Source organism: Catharus ustulatus, chromosome 24 (genome assembly GCF_009819885.2).
Source record: "Catharus ustulatus isolate bCatUst1 chromosome 24, bCatUst1.pri.v2, whole genome shotgun sequence".
Lineage (NCBI taxonomy): Eukaryota > Metazoa > Chordata > Aves > Passeriformes > Turdidae > Catharus > Catharus ustulatus.
Genome location: NC_046244.1, coordinates 5569400 through 5588630, shown reverse-complemented (window position 1 = coordinate 5588630; position 19231 = coordinate 5569400). Strand labels below are relative to the sequence as shown.

Here is a 19231-nt window from a genome sequence, read left to right as displayed (position 1 = left end):
CCACTGGACTCCAGAGGGAAACGGGATTGCTCCACATCACCACTGGAGCTGCGGAGGGAAACTGCACCTTGTACAGGAGCACTGCTCCAACTGAGCCACATCTGTCACTGCAGGAGGATGCAGCCACCATGGGATGGGACTGCTGCCAACACCCTGCCTGACTGACAGGTGTCAGGTTGTACTCTGACTGTGTCAGGGTTTGGGGTTTGTTCTTTGTAGTGCTGTATTTCTATTTTAATTTCCCTAGTAAAGAACTGTTATTCCTAATTCCCATATCTTTGCCTGAGAGCCCCTTGATTTCAAAATTATAATAATTTGGAGGGAGGGGGTTTACATTCTCCATTTCAGAGAGAGGCTCCTGCCTTTCTTAACAGACACTTGTCCTCCAAACTAGGACACCCTGCCCCTGCAGCCCTTCCAAACCATCACCCAAATGAATCCACCACTGGGATTGGGCTGCTCTGAGGATTCCCTGATGCAATCACAGAATCTAGAATGGTTTGAGCTGGGAGGGAGCTTAAAGTTCATCTCTTTCCAAACTCCTCACAGGGTTATTGTGTTGTTGGATTTGGTGGCAGTTGTGCTGAAACACCAATCTTAAAGAAATTAGGATTTTAGTTAAAAGTTAGAAGAAACTGGGCTGAAAGTTAAATAATTGATTGCCTGTCAATTTATGTTTACTTAGCTGTGCTTGAAACTAGTAAGTAGATCCAAAGAACACAAACAATTGCAACCAGAAACTCATTCTTTGCAAAATTGAAGTTGCCCCAAGAGCCATTTGTATTGTCATTAATAGAAAAGGTCGAGAGTTCAGGGCAAGGAAGACTCGCCTTACTTCCTCCTTTTAAGACCCCTCCCCACAAAAACGACTTAATTCAAGAAGCCAACCACGCTGCTTAATAGCTATTCAAGTTAATTACCATAGGAAGTGAGGAATGGGAGGGGTTGGTATTATGAATATGTATTTGTTTGAACCTTTTGTCAATAAATAGACTCTGTGACCACCTGTGATTTTTGCAGTGTGTATTGGGGGTTACCTCACACTGCTGCCCAGCGCTGAATAAACATTCACTTTTTAACTTTAAATTGTTAGAGAGTGTTTTGTCCATCACAGTTGAGTATGGGTATTAGACCAATACTCATATTTTGGTAAATCAGTGCTCTCCTCTTTATGAAGCGAGGAAATACCTTCCTGTAGCTGGCCCGAGCGTCCTTGAAGCGCCGGCTCAAGCTGCTGACCCGGTCGATCACCAGCCGCCAGATGAGGTAGTTCTGGATGGTGCTGTGTGGGAAAGCAAAGCTGAGCTTAATCCCCTGTAAAAACCAGCACTAGTGCAGGCAGGCAGAGGGGAATCTCAATTTTGGATGCAGAGAAGAAAGGAAATCATTGCCAGTCCTGGGTTTCACAGCATCTCATTTAACTGCAGAGTCATCCAGCCTGAGGACTCGGCTGTCATGTCTGTTCTGGGATTAATTTATTTTTTTCTTCCTTCTAGAATGTAACAAGAGCTAAGCCTGTCATGTATTTTTTTCTTCCCATTTAACCTTTTCTAAGCAAGCAGTGAGACAGCTTGTACTGCAGTATTTGGGCTTTGAAACCTCCAGAGGCATTTCCTGTATTTTACAGGGGTGTCATTTTTCCTCAGAAGCTCAGAACTAGCAAGGGCATCCCATAATTGACATTTCAGCAGTCCTTCTGTTACTTTTGTCCTACCTATCCTGCAGTGTCTTTACCTGGCTGAGTACTTGGAGATAATTGCCTTCAGCTCTTGCAGATATGGCATCCCATACACAACCACCTCCTCCTCTGGGTCCACCTGAACATTTACTGAAGACATGACACGTTGGATGAAGAAGGTCCAGTTAAATTCCTAGGCAGACAGAGAGACATTCCAATGTTGGATGATTAAATGTCTCAGTAACTGGACTTTTGACTGCCTTATGAATGCAGCTGTTCAGTAGAACAAAACTTTTAAAGAGATTCTGAAGACAAAATTAGGAATGAGAATGATTTTATACCTCTTTGTAGAAGCACTGATAAATTCACAAAGCCATTTCCAGCTGGCATGGAATTGGGAAACCTGAAGTTTGAGACTGCTCATGAAACACTTACATTGAATGCAAACTTTTCCTGCAGCTCTGCTAAGGTCATTTTGTTGTACAACAAGGTCACATCATGCCTTTCCTCTGCTGGGGTCGTGGCCTGAAGACATTCACAAGGTTATTACTGGAATCAACTGACAGAAATATCAATGAAATCACATGCAGGTGCACACATACATGCTCCAATAATATCCAGATTAACCAGTTTGTTTGGGAAAAGAAAAATTATTTGGTTGTCCCCAGTGCTGCTTCCAAAAATTCAGTACAGGAATCTGGGTCCCCCCAGTCAATAATATTTGAGGGATAGGTTGAGCCAAGTGATTATTTCTGCCCTCTTTAGGATGGAGGCCTCCTCTGGGGGATTTTTAGGGTGCTGAGGATGAAAGGGAGCCTGCCCTGGTTAGCAGAAGGTGAATTATTCTGCTTTACTGGAGTTCCAAATAGAAATAAGGCTGGGACTGGAGCAGCACAGCAGCAGTGTACAGAGCAGGCAGAATTAGAGACACAGAGGCTCTGATTTTTGGGCTGGCTCCTGGCACAAAAACTCTTCTTCCCCCACGTTTTGTGTGCCGTGGGTTTTCTGCTGCGTTGAGAATTGCAGCACAAACCAGCAAATGCCTCTCCCCCTCACCCCTTGCCCCCCACAGCTTCCTGAGGAGTTCTTGATCTCTCTACTCACATTTGCAATCTCTGTTTCAAACTCCATGACCTTTGCCATTTCCTCCTGGACAAAGGAATCATCTCTGGACACGTTCTTGTCTTGCCGGATCATTTTGGCGATGGTGATCATGAACTGCAGGTAAGCTTCTCTCACCTGCACTCACACACACAAGGTGTACAAAAGGTTTGCTGTCCATCATTTCATAGAATCACAAAATGGTTGGGGTTGGAAGGACCTTAAAGCATCCAGTGCCACCTCTGCCAAGGCAGGGACACCTTCCACTGTGCCAGGGTGCTCCAAGCCCTGTCCAAGCTGAATTTGGACACTTCCAGGGATGGGGCAGCCACAGCTGCTCTGGGCACCCTGTGCCAGGGCCTGCCCACCCTCACATGGAAGAATTTATTCCCAATAACCCCTCTAACCCTGCCCTCTATCAGTTTGAATCCATTCCCCCTTGTCCTGTCACTCCAGGCCCTTGCTAACAGCCTCTCCTCACTGTTTCATCTTCACATTTCTCATCCAGCCAAGCATTCTCTTTGTCATGAATACCTTTCAGAGCACTTGACAGCCTCAAAACACACTTTCTGCTTCTCTGTGCCATCCAGCCCTGGCATTCTGAGTTAGAATTACTGCTGGGGCAAAGAGGATTCTCTGTGCTTTGAGTTACACTATGGGAACAGTGATCCAAAATTCCAGGGTGAACAGGGAAGGTTTGAATTCTCTGAAAGTAATACCATAAATCTTCTCAGGTCTGGTTTTAGTGTCTGAAAGAAAAGCTCTGTTTCAGACAGTTCCCAGTGACACCTTTGCTTTATTTCTGATGGGAGGCCCTGACTGATTTATGCCTCAGAACGGGCCTTGAAAAGACATTTGGCTGCTCCCTGACACAGGAAAAGTTGATTCTACCTGTTCTTCTCACATACTTTTCTTCCTGTGTACACCCTGGAAGCCAGATAAACACAGTGACTGTGGTGAAATTGAGTCTGGGCACTTACAGATGATGATTTGTGGTTTTAGGCTGAATGCTGAGCCTTAATCAGGCCAGACTCCCCCAGGCCTCAGAAGGAGTTTTGCCAAAAGATGCTGGACTAAGCACAGGGGGAGTTTGGGTCATCAGAGTTGGGCTCATTGTCTGGGGGCAGCGAGCTGGTAAACACAAATAAAAAGGGGTTGTGTCTCCTCCTTGGTCATTAGGATTAAAAGCACAGCCTCAGCCCCCCTGCTTTGTGCCTTCAAATTAAAGCTGTATTGAGCAGAACTGGTTTTCTTTTGCTAATTTTGGATTGTCTCTGCACTGTACCTGAGTTCCTACCTCCTCCAAGTCAATCTATGTCTGACCTTCATGCCCCAATGCATAAATATCCCTTTTTTCTGCTGTGAGTGCTGCTGGGGAGGTGACACTTGCAGGGGACACTCCTGGGTCAGCAGCTCTTTAAATTTCCCAGCTTCCAGGAGATTGTTTTGTCCCAGGAGCTGGCACCTAAAGGTGCCCAGAAGGTGTGGGGACAATCCCCTATGAACCTCTCAGGGCTATATTTTAGCTATTTTCTATATAAAGTGTAGCCAAATACACTGAAGTGAGAAGAAAACTCTTCCCACTGATGTTTTCATCTGCCTTTACAACCACGAGACAAAAGAGTCTCAAATGCTGATTGTCGTCCCTCTGTATTCCCTTCCATTCTTGTTAGGAAAATTGGTTTGATGTTGGGCTGCAAATACTCTTTGTTAGCAAGGCATAATTGAGGAAAATAAAATGTACTAAAGCAGTATTTTCATCTTGGAAACAGATAAATTATCTGGCTCTGTTTGCAGCAGCTTTCTGTGTATTTACAGAAACAGTGTTTTTGCAGAATCAGTGTTTTTGCCCTGAGCATTGGCAAAGGAAAGCAGCTAGAAAATAATCTCTCCAAATTTCATGTAATTTTGGGGGAAGGGGAGAGTGAGTGGCAGCAGATTCTTACTTGCTGAGCATCAGGGGTCCAGAGGAAGATACAAACAAATCCCCTGCACTGAAAATGCGAATCTGGCCTTCAAAATGAGAGACTCTCTAAGCTATAAAACACAATTTTATTTCCCCATAACCTTCTTTGTGAGTTGGCCAGTCCTGGGGAGGCTTGATATTTATACAGTTGTTCAGTCCTTTTGTAAACTTTACAAAATGTTGGCTTAATTAGGAAAAAATGTGGCAATGAATGTCACAGTCTAATTCTGATTGTTGCACAGCGTGAAGATTCATGTGTTGGGGTTTTATAAAGCACAGGGATAAGGAATAAATTTGTTTTAGTGGCACAGAGCAAATCAATACAAGGGATACTTACTCTTTGGTAGTTGCCCCCATTAAAGTAGTAGTCCCTGGATGGCATTCCCAAACTTGGCTGGTCAATCTGAAGGAAAATGCATTGCTGTGGTTAGTGGTGAGCAGGAATGGGGCTGTCCCAAGGAGTCCTTGGAAGGCAGCAGGAAATGCTGGGTGTGCCACCCTGCCAGGCTGCAATGACACCACTGCCAAACTCCCCGAGAATCTGGGCTCTCCTGGATCTGGGACAGGTGGAAGATACAGCTCCTAACTCTGGGTTTCCAGGTAAGGATGGGTGGATCTTAGTGTGGGTTATAAAGCAAAATCTTTCAGTAATCATGGAGATCCAAGGACAAATTGAAGTAACTTTGTTGCTTGACTTCAGGGCTGCACTTCTTGCAGAACCCTTCATGAACAAACTCTGAAATACTCTTTATGTATTTTAAACCCATGGTTTCCTACTATACATTAAACCTCATCAACATTTTTGTAAGTCACAAGTGTTTGCAGCCCTCAAATGCTATAAATCAGCAAAGTTCCATGGATTCTTATTTCTTTTGCTGAAACAAAAATTATGCTGCCATAAAACACTCCTCAATATGTCTTTGAGACAGATTTGACACTCAGGACACAAAACTGTTGCTTACATTTTACCACTATTGTTCTTTGGGAAACTCATCTGTCTGCAGTATAAATAATTACCCATTATGATTCTGACATATAAATAATTCCTGTTGTTTTTTTCTTACATAAATGATGTGTCTGCTGGAATCCCGGTCGTCATTCCACACGAACATGTCAATGAGGACACGTTTGTTAAACCTGGAGTTCATTATGGAAAGGTTTTCCTCCATGCTCCAGCTTGGCTCTGGGAGATAAAAGGGAAAATAGACTTAATTTGTCAATCTGTGGCAGACTGATTGAAGTTGCACAGTTCACAAGCTGGCTGCTGAAATTTTGGAGATCCCTTTAAATGGATCAATGAGGGTTAAATGTGTGATACCCTGACTTCTGTTTGGGAAGAGAAAATGGAGGATTTAATTTGGTGACAGTGGCCTCCCTGATTCAGTAAATAATTCTGAGTGAACTCCTCCAGGCCCAGAATTACCTTTGGTCTTACTCCAGTCTGCAGAAGCCACTGGCCAATCTCCAACCATCCTCAAGGCCTCCAGCAGAGGCAGGGAATCTCGTTGCTCTATAAGACCTGGGGGAGGAAAGAAAAATTCTGTATTGTTTTCATACAAAAATAAAATTAGGAAAAATAGGTAGTGGGCCTAACAAGTTAAATTTGCAACCGAATGTGTGATAGCAAAAAAAAAAAAAGAGATATCATGAAACCATTCTGTATTAGTCTTCAGAAAAGGAGTGAAAATACTTCTGTGGCTCCAGTGCTGATTTGGACTGGATTGGTTTGGAAAGATGAGCTGGACAGGTTTGTGCCTGGTGAAGGAAAGGCTTTGCATCCACACCAGTGTGGGCACCCAACATCCATCCTTTCCACATCCCAAATGGATATATTGAGGTCTCATGAAACACCAAGGCATCTTCATCCATTTGAAGATGAATTTTCCTGGCGTGGCCCCATGGATTAGCCAGATATTGATTGGATTTTGCTGAACAGGACTTTGGTTTTTCTGTGTATCTGGTTTTGAATTGATCAGGGGAATCAAAGAAGACACTCACTCTCATTCATGCAGGACTTGTAAAGGATTTTAGCTTTCTGAAATGCTTCTCTGTCCCCTTGGTCTGAGGTCTCCAGCACACCTGGGGAAGAAACCACTGCCATGAGGTTTTTGCCCTGGAGAGCTTTGATCATTTTACAGAAATCCCTGAGGGTTCAGGGCTGTGAGAAGCACTTGTAGGCTGCAATTACTGTCAAACTAGAGAGCTCTTCATGCTATTAATGAAAAAAGTGTCAGGAGGAAGGACCTGCAGACAGCTTGTCCTGCTCCTTTTGGAGTTAGCACCCAATCACCTCTGGCTAATTCTTAGTGGGAACAGAATGTTCCTACAAAATGGGTGTAGTAAGAGGTGTAGAGATTAAAGGACCAGAGAGAAAAAAAAAAAATCCCAATCAACACTTGTCTGCAAGATTATTTCTCTGTGTGATGTGCAGTCAGTAACCTCTGAAGAGAACACAGGTGCCTGGGATGGAGCAGCCTCACCCCTACCCTCCAGAATTATCTCCAGTTCATCTCTAAGGATGGAGCAGCCTCACCCCAACCCTTCAGAATTATCTCCATCTCTCTAAGGATGGAGCAGCCTCACCCCAACCTTTCAGGATGATCTCCAGCCCTCTAATGATGCAGCAACCTCCTCCCTACCTTTAGGATGATCTCCAGCCCTCCCAGGATGGAGCAGCCTCACCCCAACCCTTCAGAATTATCTCCATCTCTCTAAGGATGGAGCAGCCTCACCCCAACCTTTCAGGATGATCTCCAGCCCTCTAATGATGCAGCAACCTCCTCCCTACCTTTAGGATGATCTCCAGCCCTCCCAGGATGGAGCAGCCTCACCCCTACCCTCCAGAATTATCTCCAGCTCATCTCTAAGGATGGAGCAGCCTCATCCCTACCTTTAGGATGATTTCCAGTTCATCTCTAAGGATGGAGCAGCCTCACCCTTACCCTTCAGGATGATCTCCAGCTCATCTCTGATGATGGAGCAGCCTCACCCCTACCTTTCAGGATGATCTCCAGCTCTCTCAGGATGGAGTAGCCTCACCCCTACCTTTCAGAATTTTTTCCAGCTCTCTAAGAATGGAGCAGCCTCACCCCTACCCTCCAGATTGATCTCCAGCTCATTTCTCAGGATGGAGCCACCTCACCCCTACCTTTAGGATGATCTCCAGCTCATCTCTGATGATGGAGCAGCCTCACCCCTACCCTTCAGAATTATCTCCAGTTCATCTCTCAGGATGGAGCAGCGTCACCCCAACCCTTTAGGATGATCTCCAGCTCTCTAAGAATGGAGCAGCCTCAACCCTTCCCTTTAGAATTATCTCCAGCTCATTTCTAATGATGAAACAGCCTCACCCCTACCCTTCAGGATGATCTCCAGCTCTCCCAGGATGGAGCAGCCTCAGCCCTACCTTTGAGGATGATCTCCAGCTCGTCCCTCAGGATGTCAAAGATGCTGTATCTGGAGCTGGTCTCGGGGATCACGTGCCGGTTCAGCCAGCCCCCGCAGGCGTACTGGTAGAAATCCTTGCACGGGTCAGCTGTGGGGTCCATGTTCTGGATTATTCTGGCAGCTGGGCAGCAGAATTGGAGAGATGAATTCTACAGACTGCCCAGGAATCTCTGGGACTACTGAGGACTCTCAAGGAGCTGCTTGGTAAGGCTCATTCCCACACATCACAACTTGAGGGATTCTTTTTTCTGCTTAAAAATGGATCTGAATGGCAGAAGAGTTGTCCCAGAGCACGAAGCCTTGCAGGGAAGAGTGCCCAGTGCTCCCCTGGGCTCCAGTTTAGGCACTGCCCAAGAAACTTCCAGGGGGCTATTGGAACATCTGTGCTGGAGTCTCACCTCCCTTGAGGTGTAGATACCAAAAATAAGAAGGTAAATACCCCATGAGAGAGAAAATTCAGTCTAAAGGGAATTTTATTTTGTTGTGTTGGTCAGTCCATGGCCTTGTGGCTCAGAGCCAGAGTTCTTGGCCACAATGGCAATTTTCCTGTGCTACTTATGAATGATATTCCTTACCCAAGGGGAAACCTCATTACTTTTCATCTACTGCAGCCTTAAACCCTGAATTATCTCTTATTCAGGTTCAGTAACAACACACAGAGCCTCCCCCCACAGCAGTAATCCACAACAACCCCTTTACCTGCTGTCACACACCCAGGGGTGGTGCAGATGTTGCCCGAGTTGGTGCCATAGTGGGAACCTGCAGGGAGAGGAGAGCAAAGCAGATGGAATGACTTGATTTGGAAGGAAATTGTTCCCAAAGTCACTCAGCAGAGCCCAGTCTCAGTGACAGATCTGCTTGGTTTGAGACCAGGCAAGTGTGTGTTGGTGCCAGTCAAAGACATCAGATGACAACCGTGAAGAAATCTGGGGATTTTTTGAGGCAAATTTATTGGCAGCAGCATTGCAACAGTCTTGACAGTGAGTTTTATCTCTCCTGGAAGGAGAAAAAGAACATTTCTACCTGCTAGCTGCCCCCACAGCCTACTCTGAAAGTATGGGATCCTTTTTTAGATGATATTAAAATGTTCTGAGCATCTTCAAAGTCACCGAGACTGAGAGGTTTAAACAGGGGGCAAAAATCCCAGAGCTGGGTTACTGCTGCCACACTGCTCTGAGTCACCAGGATCACAGTTAGGAAAAGAAATCACTTTTATTTTTCACTTTTTAATTTAATTTAATTTAATTTAATTTAATTTTATTTTTATTTTATTTATTTTATTTTATTTTATTTTATTTTATTTTATTTTATTTTATTTTATTTTATTTATTTTGTTTTATTTTATTTTATTTATTTTATTTTTTTATTTTAATTTTTATTTTATTTTTATTTTTATTTTTATTTTTATTTTTTATTTTTATTTTTATTTTTATTTTTTGTGTGTTAGGGGGGGGCAGCCTGTCACACACCTCTTTGGCCACAGTTTCATGTGCCCTTTAAGGCTGGTCCTTGCTGCTCAAATGAGAGGTTGTCCCCAATCTGGAATTTTCAGGGCTGGTGGAATAGTGCAGGAATAAGGAGATTATGGAGCCCTGTTCAAATTTGTTCTGCCTTGAGTTGAGCACAGACAAGACCATTCAAGTCCTGCTCTTGGCTGTTCATTTTGTATTTTTGAGTGCTCAGTCTTGGTTTTTGAGGTTCTCCCAGTGCAGAAGATCCCCCAAAAAGCCAGTGCACACTCCATTTTTAATTCTGAGAACACAAGTGAATGTTCTGGTGATGCTGGGCAGGTGTCAGGTCCCTCCCTTGTGCTGTTCCCTGCAGTGGGAGGGAGAAGGAAATTAATTTTGGTTTAATTTCCCATTTAAAAAACTGGTTGTCTTGGTTTACTACCCACTTATATAAATGAGTGATGCCTGTTATATCAAATAGGCAGCTATGTGGTTCCACTCTGAAAAACAAAATCTTGGTGCTTTCCAGCAGATTTAGCCATTTTTAAGCTTTGTTTTTGAGCCTTGTTTGCAGAAAAGAGTTACTAAAAAAATTGCTTTCAATGCAAGTAAGTGCTTTACATGAGAGCAAACAAGATTACAGTAATTCTGAGAGAAATAAAACAGTGGGGGAGAAAAGAGGGCTTTGAAGTTCATCAGTGGAAGCAACATAAAAAGCCCCCACTGTGCTGGGGAATGTTCAGGGTTCAGCTGAGCGTGGAGTGCTGGGTGGGAGCACATCTGCATGAGAAAAACTGAGAAAAACTGTCCTGCCTGGTGTCTGCCAACCTGAACAGGAGCAAAATATGTGGAACAATTTAATTTTTTTTTTTTTTTTGGTGTTTGTTTCAGCATTTGTTGGGATTTTTTTGTGTGTGTGTGTGTGTGCTGGATGAAGCTATGTCCGATTTTTGAAGTTTATTAAACTCTCTCATAATTAAACAATTGGCAAAATCAAACCTAAAAGCCCAGGGTATCTCCAAGGGGAAAATAAAACACTTGGAGGAAGAGAAATGAGTCGTTCAAGGGGAAAAGGAAAGGAGGAACAGCAAAGGGCAACGTGAGGAAGAAATAATTGTACAAGAATTTTGTGTGTGGCTCATTGTTTCCCAGGGACCAGGCAGGACTGAAATGGATCCTTTTTTCTTTCATTCTAGTATTTATTTATTTTATTTATTTTATTTATTTAATTTTATTTATTTATTTATTTGAAAATCAAAGCTGATCTCTTTACTATAACCTGACAATGTCTGACTCCAATTTCCTGAAGCAAGAGCTTTGGATGAGGTTTGAGCTCCCCTGCCTTGCCCAGCCCTGGGGCTGTGGTGCTGTCACTGGGCAGGATGAGCAGGGAGCCAGGGCTGCTTTGGAACTCGAGGGCACACTCAGGGCTCTGAAACTCTGCCCCAAAAGCAGATCATGGGAAATGGCTGGGGAGGAGATCTCAGTTTACCTCGAAGAGTGTCTCCTTTGTTTCTCCGTCAATTCTGTTCTTTCATTCCTCAGAACCTTTCTGCCCCAGGCTCTGGGTATGACCAACTCTGCCCCTTTGGCTTTACAATCTCAATCTTTGCTCACTCAACTGGAGCTTTGTCACCTGCACCTTCCAAAAAAAACTAAAAATGAACTTCAAATGCACCTTCTGATTTCTCAACAACTCTGCCTTTTGTTTTCTCAATTACTTTTCTAGAACAACAGCCCAAGTTTTCAGCAGAAGCACAGGTATTTCTCTATTTATTTTCCTCCCTGGTTAAGCATTGCTGACAGGTTGAGTTACAGTGATGGAGAGGCTCCTGCTCTGACATCCATTTCAGCCTGGGCAGCAGCAGCAGAGAATTGATCAGGGAAGAGAAGCTTTAATGGAGATAAATGAAATGACCTGAGCTGTGGGACTGCTCCAAATGGAAGAAAATGAGGGGAATTAAGCACTCCAGATGCTCCTTCAGAGGTGAACTGCTCACCTGAGAGATGGCAGAGCTGGGGTCACTGCAGGGAATTTTATTGCCTTAATTTGGCCTCACAAGGAGCCACTGACCCCTGTCCTGTGGATGATACAATTCCTCCAAAGCCATCTTCCCCTGGAACTTGCTAGAATAGATAAGGTATCCTAGATACCAAGGCTGAGCCAAATTCCTTAAGAATTTGGTCACTCTCTAACACTTTGGAAGATAATTGGTTAGAAATTAGTCTGTGTAGTTGGTCAGTTCACCTTTAGAACTTCTCACTTAGATTGGATGCTGTTCTTTGGATAAACTTTTATTGGCTGTAGTTTGAATCCCCCCTGAACCTATAAATATGATTCTGAGAGAATCCTGCTTGATCACCCTTCCCATGAAATAAAGATTCTTGTGGAACTCATCAAGTCTTTCTCTGCTGGCTAAATGTGAGCTTTCTCAGAGATAGCTAAATGTCAGCACTCTCTGCTCCTGAAAAATACCACCAGGGACCAAAAAAAAGAAAAGCCACCCTGTCCCATTCCCAGGAGCCAGGAAGGGCTGGAGGCATCTTTGAGTGGCTGCAGCCCCCTCCAGCAGCTCACCTTTGGGAGGATGGTGCTTTTCAAACCCAAGTTGCTTTCCCAGAGCTTTATTGCAGCTCCTTTTTCAGAGAACAAAGCCAAGCCAAGCCTCGTGCAGGGCTCTGGAGGACACAGCTTGTGTTTAGTGCGTCCCCACGGCGCGGTTGGAGCAGCACAGATGGCTGGGGATGGCACACATGGAGACAATTAGAGCCACAGTTGTCACCAGGCACTCATGTGGGAGCTTTTACCTCTCAGCACCTTCCCTTTTCTCAGATCTCCTCTGCAGAAGTGCTGCTGGCACTGCAAGCTGCCCCTGTGGCTGTTAAAACACAAATTTGCTCGCAACAAACAACGGAATTGCCAAATTCAGTTTTTCTTTGTCAGAGAGAGCTGCCTGTGCCAGGTGTCAGCGTTTTCAGAGAGTGCAGAGCACAAATGTTTGGTTTTGTTTCACCTTCCCGAGAATTTCTCACCTCTAACCATGGCTGGGGCAGGGTTTTGTGTGAGAATCAGTACAGTAATTTCCCGATTATAAGCCGCACTGACTATAAGCCGCATCTCCGGGTGTTGGTATCTTTTCATTCTTTGTCCATACACAAGCCACACCTGATTATAAACTGCACATTACAATACAGAGTGTGATCAAAGGTGTCTGTTCTGTCACCATCTGTGCAGGGTGGGGCAGTGATCCTGATCTCTGTGGGAGATATTCTGCTAATGGGCATCCATTGAAACCAGCTGGGGCAGTGTTCTTTATCTTTTCACAACCCATCCTTCCTCCAGCCAGTCATTTTCTGCTCATGGCCATTGAGTCCCACTGTGGCACTGATAAAATTACTGCATCCCTTTGGGAGTTGCTCCAGCCAGGGGGAAGAGCCCAACATTTCTTACCAAGATAAAAACAGAGGTTTTGGGACACTAAGGGAGCCCTTTCTCCACTGGACTCCAGAGGAAAACCGGATTTCTCCACATCCCCACTGGAGCTCCGGAGGGAAACTGCACCTTGTACAGGAGCACTGCTCCAGCTGAGCCACATCTGTCACTGCAGGAGGATGCAGCCACCATGGGATGGGACTGCTGCCAACACCCTGCCTGCCTGACGGGTGTCAGGTTGTACTCTGACTGTGTCAGGGTTTGGGGTTTGTTCTTTGTAGTGCTGTATTTCTATTTTAATTTCCCTAGTAAAGAACTGTTATTCCTAATTCCCATATCTTTGCCTGAAAGCCCCTTGATTTCAAAATTATAATAATTTGGAGGGAGGGGGTTTACATTCTCCATTTCAAAGAGAAGCTCCTGCCTTTCTCAGCAGACACCTGTCCTCCAAACTAAAACAGCAACTTTTTGTTCTTTGTCCATATATCAGCCGCACCTGATTATAAGCCGCACTTCGGGTTTGGACAAAAATTTTAGTCAAAATGGTGTGGCTTATAATCATGAAATTACTGTAAATGGTGTGTTTAATTTGCCTGTTTTGCAGCCCTGCATGGCCTGTCACCCCCCATTACTGCCCTGCATTCATGCAGCTCCATCTGACTCTGAGTGAGGAGAGTCTTGCCACCCAAATGTCACCATGACTTGTGTGTTAGCTGCCACTTCTTGCAATTCTGCATCTCCCCTGAATAGCTGGCTTGTTAATGAAGGTTCCTGACGTCAAAGGACATTTGGGCACCAGTGAAGGAGAGCTCAGCCACAACCTTGCCTCAGTTTTTAGTTTAGAGACTGCTCCTGCTCAGCAGGCTCGTGTAAATCTGTTATTTAAGTGCACAACAACCACATCCAGCACAGGAAATGCTGGAGAACAACGTGGGGTTTGTAAAAATCCACCTCAAGAGCAAAGTGCTGCTTGGTTTGTGTTTGTGTTTGTTTGTCACTGCCTAAGGCTGTGACCTTGGGCTCCCAAACAGCCAGCAGTGACAACTCTGGGCATGCAGACCCAAAAATATCAGTGAATCCTCCTCCTGGGAAGGCAGTTTGGGAGCCAGAAAATCAATGAAATAATCAGAATTACAGGAGCAGCAATTAGGTGAGGCTGGAAGTTGTTTGGGGCTGAGTTGCTGGAGGAGCTGCTGGGTGATTTGATGTTCCAAATGCAGAGGTTTGTGATTTGATGTGTCAGCTACAGAGAGGCTCCAGATGCTCCTCAGGCTGTGAACTTTGCAGCAAGGGAGGAGATTTGAGGTCAGTAAATGCTGAGAGGGAGATGGGGAAAGGCTGCTGGGATGGGGTGTGGGTGTGAGGGAAGGATGGAGAGCAGGGTGTGCTCAGATCCAGTCCCACTCCTGCTTCCCTTGCTAGCATCACCCAAATATTACTTTATTCTTCCTATGTTTTCTTTCAGCTTATTTAGATGAGGGTGTTTTTTAGGTCTGAAAAGTTCCTTGGATGTTAAAAACCCCCAGATTGTATCCAGAGCTCTGTAACTGCACTGCTGTGAGAGCCTGAGTGTTTTTGTTGGCTGGGAATAGAGATAAAAATCCCAGTCAGCATTAACAGAACTCCAGGAATTATTGCTGTGCCCACAGGCCTATTTCATGCACCACAGTGCTCTTCTGCAAGATACATACAGGCAGAAAAATATTCTCCCTGAACCACAAAGCCTAAACATGCCTTTAGAAATTAAAAAAAAATAAAAGTGAATGCAAAGCAGAAAAAGCGATGCTTAAATTTTCTAATTTAATTCCTAATTACAAGCTAAACAAAATTATTTTTAGAAGCTTGGGTAGTGCCATTCTGATCAAGGATGTATCAAGGTGAAGTGAGAAACCTGAATCTGCTCTTAGTGAACAATCCAGTCTCCCATACACATCCCAAAATTGACATTTCAGTGAAATCAGCAATAGAGGAATCCCAGGATAACATTGTTGGTTGTATCACATGAATGAAGCTCAGCCAAATTGTTTTTTTCCTGTTGCTCTGAGGGATTTATGTGGCACAGCTTTGAGCTTTTCCCTTGGGGAAGCTGAGACTTGAAGCTTTTGGCTGAGCATTGGGAATGGGCTGAAGGGTGGCAGCAAACAGAGCTAAGGGGGACTTTGGGACAAAACTTATTAAGACCAGAAAAAGATGTTTCTGCTGCAGGAACATCTGAAGAGCTCTTATTGTCTCAGTTCTTGACCCAGGCAGTGCATGGTGACACTGCTCTGTGAGGATGAAACTCCTGCTGCTCATTTCCCACCTGGAATCACCTAAAGCTCCTGGCTGCTCCAGCTGTGGGCTCAGATGGGGACAGAGGCTCAAAGTGGCTCCAGAGCAGGGCTGAACACACCTGGTGGGGTGTGAGGAGAACAACTCCAGAGAGGAGAACAGAGAGAACAGCTCCAGAGAGGAGAACAGCTCCAGAGAGAACAGCTCCAGAGGAGAACAGTTCCAGAGAGGAGAACAGCTCCAGAGGAGAACAGCTCCAGAGAGAACAGCTCCAGAGAGGAGAACAGCTCCAGAGGAGAACAGTTCCAGAGAGGAGAACAGTTCCAGAGAGGAGAACAGCTCCAGAGGAGAACAGCTCCAGAGAGGAGAACAGCTCCAGAGAGAACAGCTCCAGAGAGAACACCCTAGAGAGGAGAACAGCTCCAGAGAGAACAGCTCCAGAGAGAACAGCTCCAGAGAGGAGAACAGCCCCAGAGAAGAGAACAGAGAGAACAGCTCCAGAGAGAACACCTCCAGAGGAGAACACCTCCAGAAAGAACAGCTCCAGAGAGGAGAACAGCTCCAGAGGAGAACAGCTCCAGAGGAGAACAGCTGCAGAACAGAACACCTGCAGAGCAGAACACCTCCAGAACAGAACACCTGCAGAGCAGAACAGCTGCACCTCTGTGCAGGCAGAACATCAGCCCTGCACCCAGGGCTCAGCCTGGAGAACACTTCCAGGGAAAGTTTAATTGCAGATGTGAGCCTGTGAAAACATCCAGGTTTTAGACCTGTTTTGTCATGTAGTGAGCACAGACTCTGCCTCTGGATTTGGATGACACCAACATTTGGGCCAATATTATCAATACCTGAATTCTGGACAGATTTCTCAAATCCTTTATGCAGGCAGCAAAACCCTGCCTAACTCAATGTTTGATACAGAAACTCCTCCAGGACCTGGCTCTGGGCAATTTCTTTCCTGAGCTAATAGAACAAACTTTCTGATGAACTTTATGAATACCAAATATTCAGATTTTGCCTGGCACTCAACTGGACAAAGAAGTGAACAATAACAAGGCTTTTAAAAATGAATTATTGCTCAGGATTGTGCAGTGTTCCACTCACAAGTGCTGAAAATGCAGCAGGGGAGGCAGAGAGTGTGAGGAGACAGCAAAGCCTCGCTCCAGTTTTGCTATTCCCACTTTAATTTTGTTCTCCAGTGTTTTAACAAAGCTCCCAATCCAAGAGACTTTAATGGAAGTGACAAACATGAGGCAGAGCTGCTCCTGAGCATTTGATGCTTCACAGGGTTTTGAAGTGGGACTTTGCACTTGCTGTGCCAGTGGGAAAACTTTGGTTTTACCAAGTGTGCTCTGCAGTTAAAATATTTAGGCAAAACACTTCAAAATAATGTGGCTCAATGTCAGGTTTCTGGCAAGATATTTGCATTCAAGTCACTGAAGCAAATCACACTTGGAAATCCAACTGCCTGATGGAATATTTAAAAATTCTCCTTTTCCTCAGCAGCAAGTAGTTTTTAATTTTTTTTTAAGCTTTCATATTGTAATAAGCAATTTCTCCTTCAGGGATATTGTTTTTAGAAGTGTTTCAAAGCAGCTGTCACTTTAAAAACCCTGACAATAATGAATCTTGGCTTGTGCCTGGATAAAATAAGGAAATGTCAGTCCTCACACACAGACACACACCTTTCCTCTAAAACAGCACATCAGCTTTGTCAAAACAGCTCTGAATTCAACAAATAAAAGCACTGAATCTTATAGAGCAAAACTCAAAATTTCAGTGAAAGCCAAAAAAATCTCAGTGCACAGGCTGGGAGGGAGCCCAGAGCTGACCCCATGCTCTCCTCGGATTTTTGTTTTCATTTAGCTCTGCGATAAAATGACTTTTTCTGCTGTTTGTAGAGGATTATTTCCAGGTTCTTACCTCTGCTGCTGGCATAGAGGATCACCAGGGCGACGGCAGCACAAGTCATGAGGAGCAGCAGGACAGCCAGCCCGATGGCCACAAAGCTCCAGGGCTTCTTCCCCGATTTGGTCGATTTTTCCACAATATCCATTTGACTCTCTGATTTCCCCATTATTGTAACTCTAAATCGAGGAGGGGGAGGGCGAGAAAAGGGTTAACAGCGCGGCTACATCAGGATCGGGAGAAGAAATTTAAAAAAAAATTTTAAAAAAAGCAAAAAAGGAAGCGGTATAAAAGCAAAGAGAGAAAGAAAACTTCCAAATGATTACATGTATTTGTCCATTTGGTTGTCCACAGATTTGCCGAGCTCATTCTCCATCTCCCAGGCTCTCCGCGGAGCAGCGTCAGAACTTCAGGAGCCTCTTTGGGAAGTGTGGAAAAGTCTCATGACCAGCTCGGGCAGCTCCTTTCTCCCAGGCACAGAAGGAAGGGGGGGCAAACTCTTTGCACTGCCCTCTCCCAAAATATTCACGCTGCCCTGAAGGATCCCCCGCAGGTCCGCAGGGCTCGGCAATCCGAGCCGGGATCGCTCCGGGAATGCGGGATGGGGACAGCGGGGGGCTCCGGGGACACGGGGCAGCTCCGGGGGATGCGGCTGTGCCCGGCTCCTCCGAGCCATCCCCGGCGGCCGGAGCTCAGCCCCGAGCCCTGCCCGGCTCCAGGGAGATGCTCCGGGGGAGGAGGGGCTGGGATGGGCTGGAGGAGCTCCGCGCTGCCGCGGCTTCTCCCGGGATTCTCATCCCTGGAATGTCACCCAGTTATTCTGCTTGGATTTTCTGATCCCTGGAAAACCACCCGGTTATTCTGCCGGGCTGCTGCTTATCCTGGGATTCTCATCCCTGGAAAAACACCCGGTTATTCTGCTTGGATTTTCTGATCCCTGGAAAACCACCCGGTTATTCTGCCAGGGTGCTGAGGCTTCTCCCGGGATTCTGGTCCCTGGAAAACCACCCGGTTATTCTGCCGGGCTGCTGCTTATCCTGGGATTCTGATCCCTGGAATGTCACCCGGTTATTCGGCTGTGGATTATCCTGGGATTTTCTGATCCCTGGAGAACCACCCGGTTATTCGGCTGTGCCTCTGTGGCTTATCCTGGGATTTTGTGATCCCTGGAATGTCAGCCGGTTATTCGGCTGTGACTTCTCCCGGGATTCTGATCCCTGGAATGTCACCCGGTAATTCTGCCGGGCTGCTGCTTCTCCTGGGATTTTCTGATCCCTGGAAAACCACCCGCTTATTCTGCCAGGCTGTGACTTCTCCCGGGATTCTGATCCCTGGAAAACCATCCAGTTATTCTGCCGGGCTGCTGCTTATCCTGGGATTCTGATCCCTGGAAAGACACCCGGTTATTCGGCTGTGGCTTATCCTGGGATTTTCTGATCCCTGGAGAACCACCCGGTTATTCTGCCAGGCTGTGACTTCTCCCGGGATTCTGGTCCCTGGAAAACCACCCGGTTATTCTGCTGGGATTTTCTGATCCCTGGAAAACCACCCGGTTATTCTGCCAGGGTGCTGAGGCTTCTCCCGGGATTCTGGTCCCTGGAAAACCACCCAGTTATTCTGCCAGGCTGCTGAGACTTCTCCTGGGATTTTCTGATCCCTGGAAAACCACCCGGTTATTCGGCTATGGCTTATCCTGGGATTTTCTGATCCCTGGAATGTCACCCGGTTATTCTGCCGGGCTGTGGCTTCTCCCGGGATTTTCTGATCCCTGGAATGTCACCCGCTTATTCGGCTGTGCCTGTGTGGTTTCTCTGGGATTTTCTGATCCCTGGAAAGCCACCCGGTTATTCTGCCAGGCTGCTGAGACTTCTCCCAGGATTTTCTCATCCCTGGAATGTCACCCGCTTATTCTGGCGGGCTGCAGCTTCTCCTGAGCTCCCCTGGATTCTCTTTTTCCCTGGATTCTGTTTTCCCTG

General features: G+C 45.7%; 1 protein-coding gene across 2 annotated transcripts in view; it reads right to left on the bottom strand.

Moving 5' to 3' along the window:
* The window catches only part of MMEL1 (membrane metalloendopeptidase like 1), a 32085-nt gene that overhangs the window by 8846 nt on the left and 4008 nt on the right, over positions 1-19231 (bottom strand). Inside the window, exons 1-12 of one of the 2 annotated variants that reach the window (XM_033079836.2) lie at positions 17582-18096; positions 17271-17434; positions 8892-8951; positions 8152-8313; positions 6744-6824; positions 6169-6264; positions 5810-5928; positions 5083-5148; positions 2783-2917; positions 2114-2203; positions 1735-1871; positions 1189-1282 (exon numbers count right to left, since the gene is read on the bottom strand). In XM_033079836.2, the coding sequence (XP_032935727.1) occupies positions 1189-1282; positions 1735-1871; positions 2114-2203; positions 2783-2917; positions 5083-5148; positions 5810-5928; positions 6169-6264; positions 6744-6824; positions 8152-8313; positions 8892-8951; positions 17271-17434; positions 17582-17631 (1254 nt within the window). In that variant the 5' untranslated portion in view covers positions 17632-18096. Of the gene's footprint in view, positions 1-1188; positions 1283-1734; positions 1872-2113; positions 2204-2782; positions 2918-5082; positions 5149-5809; positions 5929-6168; positions 6265-6743; positions 6825-8151; positions 8314-8891; positions 8952-17270; positions 17435-17581; positions 18097-19231 lie in introns of those variants that run through there. The other variant, XM_033079838.1, reaches the window with a different exon arrangement.